Source organism: Crocodylus porosus, unplaced genomic scaffold (genome assembly GCF_001723895.1).
Source record: "Crocodylus porosus isolate Cpor-Errol unplaced genomic scaffold, CroPor_comp1, whole genome shotgun sequence".
NCBI lineage: Eukaryota > Metazoa > Chordata > Crocodylia > Crocodylidae > Crocodylus > Crocodylus porosus.
In genome coordinates this window covers 28,982,251-28,991,496 of record NW_017728947.1, presented here as the reverse complement: position 1 = coordinate 28,991,496, position 9,246 = coordinate 28,982,251, and the positions used below count along the sequence as shown (strand labels likewise).

The 9,246-nt window shown below is 40.5% G+C and overlaps 1 protein-coding gene across 2 annotated transcripts in view; it reads left to right on the top strand.

The window, feature by feature from the left end:
• The window catches only part of NELL1 (neural EGFL like 1), a 502,747-nt gene that overhangs the window by 132,909 nt on the left and 360,592 nt on the right, over nucleotides 1-9,246 (top strand). For both annotated transcript variants that reach the window (XM_019551935.1, XM_019551934.1), the window contains exon 11: nucleotides 5,199-5,298. In XM_019551935.1, coding sequence (XP_019407480.1) covers nucleotides 5,199-5,298 — 100 coding nt within the window. The remainder of the gene's footprint in view (nucleotides 1-5,198; nucleotides 5,299-9,246) is intronic.

Here is a 9,246-nt window from a genome sequence, read left to right as displayed (position 1 = left end):
GCCTCCACAAGAGAAGGCTGAGGGGGGATCTAGTGGCCTGTTACAAACTAGTCAGAGGGGACCAGCAGGCATTGGGGGAGTCCCAGTTTCCCCAAGCACTACCAGGAGTGACTAGAAATAATGGTCACAAGCTGGCAGAGGGTAGATTCAGACTAGATATCAGGAGGCGCTACTTCACTGTGCTGGGGTTGTTTGACCCCAGTACTCTTTCCTGCCATGGCAGAGGGTCAGACTTGATGATCTGCTCAGGTCCCTTCCAACCCTAGTAACTATGAAACTATGATGATTCAGTGTGCTTGGTTCTCTTCTCCCATTCACTGTTTTAACTAATTGTTTCCTGTGTGGGACTCCTACTTTGCACCACTGATAGTGAGATTAGAATCAGTCCTAGTGTCCGTTAGCCTGACTTGTTCTCATGTGGACACCTGGACAATAAGATGGCATGTTCTCCTACAGGGAGCATCCTCTGGCAGAAAGCCCTTCCTTCTTGTTTCCACTGAAACATTTGTCTCCTGACATTTAACAAGGTCACTGGGCAGCGCACCTCTGTGCCAATAAAGTGTAACTGGGTACCAGAGAGTAATAGATAAGCTGTTCTCAACCTTTGGGTTGCAGATCCAAAGATAATGACCAGCAGTGTTTGGGGTGAAGGGCTGAGTTGCCCAGAATTTTGTATTCCCTGCATCTGATAGAGTAAGTTTACTTATTCATTTATAAGCCCTGCCAGCTGTCACACGCCTTGTGAGCCACTTACATCATCAGTCAGTTCCCTAAAATCATGTGACTGATGTGAAAATCTTTGGAACAATAATAATAATTGTCTTCTGCTTGCTTAGCATTTAGTACACTTTGATCACATTTTCAAGTTTCCCCCTGCAATCGTGGTAGAAGATTATTTTTCTTTAAAACGAAAGCTAACATTCTCACGTAATCTCTTCATTTAAGCATTCAAACTTCTGTGGCATTAAGGAAAATAAATAGCAAAAGGTTCACAATAGACCTTTAAGAGTTGGCAACATTATAGACAAACTCATCCCTTGATAACATATCATGCCCCAGACTGCATAAAGTCAACTTGACTCTGGGAACCTGGATTACTTGGCTCAGAACTCAGCTGCAGCCCTTTGGACTGTGGTGACACCTGTTTTACCAAGCTGCCAGGTCTCCTCTCCCTTCCTCTTTGGCTTCTCTATCCTCCTTCACACTTCTCAGCCTGCAGAGGGCCATAGAAAGGGAATCAGGTTGTGAGGCTACAGCCTTGTAGTTAGGGGAGGTGAGGAGCTAGTGAAGGAATGGAGGAAGTGCTGTGAGGAAATACAGGGGGATAAAGAGGTCTACAGGGGGAGACAGGATCTAAAAGATGAGCTTGAATGAGTTGCTATTAGGTCAGGAATCCAGTGAGGGATTTGTATTTGAGGTGGTCTCAAAGCTGCAAGTATGCATTGAATAGAGTTTATGCCACACTGTGGATTACCACCAGCGTTTCCCTGCATACATTCTCTCCAGCAACTTCCTGGACCAGCAAGTGTATCTCTTTCAGACTGTCACGGATTAGGTTATTCTCAAGATGTCTCTGGCTCCTAACACATCCCTCAATCCTAAGAGCTTAAGCGGCAAGGATTCCACATGTCTTCTCATTGCTCAGGGGACTGTCTAATTTTTAAAGGTCCTGGAATGGGAAGATGATGTGATATGTGTGTTGTTTTGATAGTGTGGAAATTGAGGTCTGGACCCTATTTCTTCCATACTACTAGGGCCAGACTATCATCCTTCTTTGCGCTAGCCTTGGTTTTGTTTTAGTTTTATTTTACATATCTTATGTGCAGAATATGAATCCAGAATGCATAGCAGGGTGATAAGTGAATTGTAAATAAAGCAGATAATGTAGATAAGTTGGAAGACATTTTTCAGAAATTAATAAATATTTGCAATATTTCACTTCTGGGGTAGATAAGGTTATTTGGGTAAATCTGATAGATTTTATTAGACCAACTCAAATAGTTGGAAAAATTCATCTTTGCAAGCTTTTGAGTACAAATACCCTTCATTAGGCTGAGGAAGCATCTGCAGATGGTGTGTGATCTTCCTGGAAAAAGTGGTAAAGCAGCCACAGGCCAGTACATATGCAAGAAAGCCATCCAGTTAAAATGTAAATTGAGGTTGTCGCTCGGTGAGAGGCAGGTGTGAGGGAAGAGGAATGAATGTAGCTGTAGTCAGTGGATGAGGGTGGGAGAGGAGAAATGGGGAAGGGAATGAGAATAGCTGATAAAAAATGGAGAGTTTACTTGGGGAGTCAGATGTTAGGCAGGTTATAATGTGTCATAAATCCAAAGTCTCTGTTTAGTCCATGATTTTTTGTACCCAGTATATTCATGAACTGAAGTTCATAGGCTCGTCTGTGAAAGGTGTTTTGTAAATTCCCTTTGAGGATTAGAACTGAGAGATTGGAGGGAGAGTGAGGAATGTGCCGTCACAGGTAATTGGGTATTCTTGTCTTGATAGATAGACATATTCTTGTTAGATTTTCGGTGTGTGCTCATTCTGGTATGTGGTTGTTTTTTGGTTTCTCCTACATATTTTTCATCAGGGCATTGAGAACACTGGATGAGATGTTACATTTCTGGAGGGGCAGATGTAAAATGCAGGAATGGTGATGTTTTTCTTCTGGGGTATAGTAATTGTGTGGGTAGTGGAGATATGCTGGCAGGTTTTACGTTTCTTGTCATGGCATGGTCTAGATCCATTTGGATCCATTTGTGCCTTAGGAATTTTGCTTCTGGTGATGAGGTTGGTGAGGTTCAGTGCTTGTTTAAAGGTGAGGATGGGTGATTCTGGGAAATCTCTTTAAGAATTAGGTCTCCTTCTAGTATGGGTTGCAGTTGTTGGAGGATTTTCCTCATAGGTTCCAGGGAGAGAAATGTCATAACCAGTGGTGTGCGATTCATGGGGGTTTTTTCTTCTGTACTGCAGCAGTTCTTCATGTGGCATCTGTGGGGCTCTTTCAAAAGTGTGATCTGTCTCTCTAGAGGAGTGTACTTGTTGAGTGAAGTACCTCCTGAGACTTCACAGTATCATAGTACTCAGGGTTGGAAGGGACCTAAACAGATCATCAGGTCCGACCCCCAGCCCCAGGCAGAAACGGGTGCCGGGATCATATCACCCCAGCCAGGTATCTGTCCAGCCTTATATTAAAGACCCCCAAGATAGGAGAGAGCTCATTCCAGAGCCTGGCAGTCCTAACTGTAAAGGTGATGCTCATGAGTGTTCGCCTCACTGCAAATTTGGTGGTACTGGAGGGCTTGGCTATATACTACAGCTTTCTTAGCGTGTCTAGGGTGATCGCTGGTTCAATGTAGATATGTGTGTTGGTCTGTGGGTTTCTTGTATAATGTGGTCTGTATTTTACCATTCTGGATAGCGACCGTCATGTCTAAAAAGTGAATGTTGGTATTGGAGTATTCCAGAGATAGTCTGATGGAGGGGTGATGATGCATGTTGAATTTCTGATGGAAGGTTTTCAGTCCAAATGATGATGTTATCAATATAGCTTAAGTATAGCAAGGGTTTGATGGTGCAGCCCTTGAGGAATTTTTCTTCCAGGTGGCTCATGAAAAGGTTGGCATACTGTGGAGCCATTTTGGTACCTATAGCTGTGCCCATGGTCTGTAGGAAGTGTTGATTATTGAAAGTGAAGTTGTTGTATGTGAGGATGAAGTGTATAAGTTCAGTAATATCTTTGAGTCTGTACTTTGAGTTGTAATTTTGCCCTTGTAGATATGTAAGGCAGGCTTGAATGCCATCCTGCTGTAGCATGTTGGCATATAGGCTAGTAATGTCTATGGTGTCTAGGAGGGAATTGCAGGAAGGTGGTCTGTGTTTTTAAGTTTTTGTAGAAAGTCTGTTGCATCTTGGACAAAACTCACTTTTTGGCTGATAGGTTTTAGGATTGCTTTGATGAAACCTGATATTTCCTCAGTGATGGTTCCATGGCTGGATATGATAGGTTTGTCAGGGTTCCCTTCTTTGTGGATTTTAGGGAGCATGTAAAAAGTCCCTGGGTTGGATAGTGAGAGGATCAAATTTTGTAGTTTTTCTTTCATTTCTGATGGAAATGATTTGATGGTAGTTTTGAGTTTCAAGGTGAAAAGGAGAGTAGGATCATCCTCTAATTTTTGTAGTAGGTAGTGTCAGCGAGTTGTCTGTTGGCTTCTTTTATGTAGCCTTCATGGGTAAGGATAACTATAGCTCTTCTTTTATCCTCTGGTTTTATTACTACTTGGTGGTTAGATCTTAGGCATTCTATGGCCCTTCTCTCTGAGAGAGAGGTTGTTACGGTGGTGTGTGTTGTTGATTATTTTATTGTTCATTCTTTCTCTGAAGCAGCAGTCAAGGTTTTAATTTTGTCCACTGTGAAGTGTCCAGTCTGATGTTTTTTGGGGGGGTTGATCTTTTCCTCGGGGGTTGTCAAAGGTTGAAGTGCTGTTGGAAGTAGATTCATTTTGGTTGTGGAAATATTCTTTGAGGTGAAGTCATTGGAAAAAATTCTTCTAGTTCTCCACATCGAAGTGTTTTTATTAGGGTGTTTTTCTGGACCCGGTAGAGAGGCTAGATTTTTCAGCTTTTGTAAGTTATTTGGAGAGAGGGATGGTATTTGAGGGTTGGTTGCTTCTTTCAGTTGCATTGAGTTTGAGGTTGGAATGTTGTGCGGTTTCTGACTTATGGAGTGTCTGACTTAAGGAGGGTCAACTAGATAATTAAATACAGTTGGCCTATGTTTACCTCATGCCCTTGTGAATACTGAGCTACAATATCTGCCTCATTTGTAATTTGCGTATGACTGTGGTATATGTAAAATAAAAATTAACAATGAAAAACAAGGCTTGTATAAAGCAGGGTGACAATTGGTAGTAAAAAATCTGGAATAAAACATGCTGATTTTGCAAATGTTCAGGCAAGTTATAAGGAGGGAAATGTAGTACTGGAATTTTGAGTTTGTGCAGTGTGTTTCTTCTTACACTGCAGGAATAGAAATGTCCAACTAGATTAAGTTTAGATTTGATATTATGGTGTAAAAATGAATTTATCTTGCTCCCTGTCAGCTTACTACTGTTGTTATTAAAGATTGCCTGAGTTGTAGATTAAAAATTGCGTGATCCTTGCCATCACATACATTTTCATTGGTGTCCATCTTTTTCCAGAATGGAGTTTTAGTAAAAGTAACAGAGACCTGTCCGCCATTGAACTGTTCAGAAAAAGACCATGTTCTTCCAGAGGGCCAGTGCTGTAGCGTCTGTAAAGGTAAGCAGGGGATTTTATGCTCTTGGGAACGTATGTCCTCAGTACAGTTTTGGGGTATGCTGTAATATCTTTAATTATGAGAGAATAATAGCAAGGTTACAAGACCTGAAGAAGAATGTCTTGGATTTGAAAGCTTGTCTCACTCAATCCCAACCATACACTTGATTCACTAAAAGATACCGCTGAAGAAATTCTTGCCTCTTCCATAATTCTGGAATGATCACAGCTATAACATCACTCTGATGGTACCATTTAATGAATGAGATATTAGGTACCGACATAACCTGCAGCTGTAATTAGTCTTCTGAATAAACCAGTCTGTACTATTTCGTCGGAAGGAAAGATTACCAGAAACAAGGCAGTAATTATTCTTTTGGATGAAGGAGAAAGAGGGTACCAGACAGTCTATCTTGTTACCTACAAGGCCTAGTTGTGAGATAGTTATATTTAAAATAAGGGTGTCCTGAGCTACAAAGTTAGGATGTGAACACCTAGGGTTCTAGGCAGTTTGTGTACAGAATTTGGAGGTGGTTCATTATAGGGGGTAAGAGTTAATGTGAGCTAAGATTTTAGTCCAGATTCACATTTTGAGGATGCTTGGATATGGGTTTGTTTTGTCAGATTATTTGTTTAAGGGAAATCTCTATGTTACTTAGTTAATAGAAAACGTCATATTATGTATAACTATACCTATCTGTCATCTGTATTTTCTTTCTATATAGCTATATCTTGCAAGATCAAGGGCTTAGTAAATATTTAATTAGTGTATGTGTGTAATTAAACATTTACTAGGGTCCTGACCTTGCAAGTATCTCCATGTGCTCATATTTGAAGTAGATTGCTGGATCGGAGCCTAAGAATATAGACATTAATTTTAAGCAGTTTCTAGAAACATCTGTAACTATTTAAGCTAGCAGTGAATGTTACTGCTTCCTCCCTCAGAGGGGCAGCTCTCTTATTGATACTTCTTAGCAGATGGCTTAGTTTGGTGATGTGGCGTAACCAGGGAAAATTAGCTTCATTACCTAAAAGCATTTGAAATCGGAGAGCTTCAAAGTTCATGAAAGTTAGAAAGGTAAAAGTTCTGTAGTCGTACAAGCCCCTCAAGCCCCCAGAGCAGCTGCCAATGGTGTTTGGAGAGTATGAGCAGCTCAGGCTGCCTTTACTCTCCTGCCAGAGAGAGATTGAGTGAGTGAGAGAGTGGGTGATTGCTTAGGATCCTGTAGCATTTTTTATGCGACTGAATTCTGCTTTCATTTTTTAATAGAAAGATTATGAGTAAATTTGAAGAAATGAAATACTATAGTGCAGTCATTCGTAGTTGGTATATTAATTGAAAACCTAAATGGAATATTGTAGCAAATAATGAAGGATGAAGACCTACACACAGTAATTTACCTTTGTCTTTTAGGAAAAGGCATTTGTCTGGGATACTTCTGAAATAAATAATGATCAATTGAGTTTTCCTGTGAACATTTCTTGGTAACCAAGGAAGTCATTGAGTATCACCCATAATGTAATGCCAAATCCGTCAGCATATAGTTGTTAACCTGTAGAGCCAGGTCTTCACTTTTGCAAATCTTCATCAGTTTATATTTTTATTAGTATTATAGCATGGAGTTCATAGATTTCCTAGCTGTTAGGGTTGGAAGAGACCTTAAAGATCAAGTCCAACCCCCTGCCTCTGGGCAGGAAGTCAGTCAGGGTCAGAGGATCCCAGCAAGATATGCATCCAAACGTTTCTTGAATGAGTCCAGGGTAGGTGCCTGCACTGCTTCTGGAGGGAGTCCATTCCAGGTCTTGGGGGCTCAGACAGTAAAGAAATTTTTTCTTATATCCAACCTAAAACAGTCTTGGAGGAGTTTATGACCATTGGTCTTTGTTTTCCCTTGGGGCGCTCTGGTGAACAGACATTTTCCCAGATCCTGATGCACCCCCCTTATGTATTTATAAGCAGCCACCAGGTCCCCCCTAAACCTGTGATTTTCCAGGCTGAAGAGAGGGAGGTCTATAAAACAATACAGTATTGAGGCACACTGCAACTGCCCTAACCACATTAGCAGTAGTACAGGTGCAACAGAATACAGCAGAACGTATCATTGTGCATGCAGCATCACACTGTCACAGCTAAGATACTTCCAGTTACCAAATGGATACTGTAACAAGGTCCTGCCCCAGGGGTGGCTGTGGTGCCCCTGGAGCCCCCCAGCCCTTGTCATGTTTATTTTCGCTGGACAATTTCCCCTTCCACTCACTTGCCATGCCTTGACGTAATTATACCTTTAGAAAAAACGGAGGCTGTGGCCTCCTCATCTTGCATTTTAGCCATGCCTGAGCCTTGCAGATCATTGGGTGTGAAGCCTGATTGTCCAGTCAGGCCAATCTCTCATCCATGGGCCTTATGCCCCAGTGTCAACTCCAGTCAATGGAATTGCCCTTCAGAGATACCTACTTTTCCCCATTGACTATTGGAAACTTAGGAAACTAACCTTTTTTCAAATCATCTGGTGGGCATCGTGTATCTGTTTTTTTAGGTATTATGCCATGTAAGTTGGAGGTGCCTAATAAATTCAACTATTTTCCCTCCATCCATAACTTTTTAAGACTTGTGTATAACCTTGCTATGAATTTCTGGTTGATAAACTACAGCAAGGAAATGTATGTACTCAATTGTAAGAATAAATATAGGGCCATGGGAAAGAATATAAGACTGAATATCAAAGTAAGAGAATGATAGCACAGTGAAAGGTGTAGCATAAGTCTACCTCTCTACCTCAGGGTTTTCTATTGTATTAGTCACAACAGCTTAGAATAAAATAGGATATTCCATCAAAGAAGAAAACTGTTTACAGTGCTTCAAATTGTGAGTCAGCAGAATAACAGTCAAATACTATAATATACACAGCTGGTAGACTTGCTGCTCTCTTATTATTGTTGTAAATGGTTGGAAGAGTAAATACTGTGAATGATACCCTTGCTGTTTCTGCCTCACCACACTCATTTATAATACAGTGGCATCCAGTACATTGATGGAACATGATTCCTATGTTCTATTGAAAGGATCTGTGTAAATGCAGTAGAGAGGAAGCACTACATCCATCAGATGTAATGAGTAAAGAGCTTTGCAGTGCAATGACCCCTACCCTCTAGCATAAAATATGAGGGCTTTAACTTACAAATGGATCTACCTATGTAAGCAGTGCACCTGATCAGAACTTGTGGAAGAGGTGTATCCATGAATGATCACTTAGAAATATGGCAATGGGACGCTTCTACCCATTTAGTGCACCAGAACAGAAAACATTAATGTAAATGTCTGCTTATACTACAGTATATAGTTTTTAAAAATCTTCAGTAGGAAAGTTCATCAGTAGTAGGTGTCCCAATGTATGTAACAATGTTGTTGAAAAATCTAAATAAAAATATATTTAGAAGCAGGGAATAAATTTGAATTGTATTTTTTGCAAACCTTTATCATTTTTATGACAATCAACTTAATAATTATATTTGGGGTTTTTTCAGTAGTAGTGCCAATAGCATAGGCAAAAAATTGTTCGCTTTAACTGCCTCCTCCTTTAAGAGTCAGTGATTAATTCTGAGGGGTGAAGTTGCCATCTTCTTTCCCTTTCAAATAAACGATTCAAATAAAGTTGCGAAGGAGTACTTTGGGTTGCTGCTCTTCATGATATCTTCCTCTCATCCTTAAAAGAGAGAAAATAATGAGCTAGTGAGAAATGTTTAGTTTCTATGGAAAGTAATTTTTATTTGGTATCTAGTAATATGGTTTGGCTGGTAGACTGGTACTGATGGTGGTTAGCAGCAAGTGTAGAGTCTTCTTGATGAGATCCAGTGTGCATTTTATTGCAGTAAACAGTGGTATAATATAAAAATATGGCTTCTGTCATTCTTACATTATCGGTTACAAAAAAAGGGTTTCTGAGTCTTTCA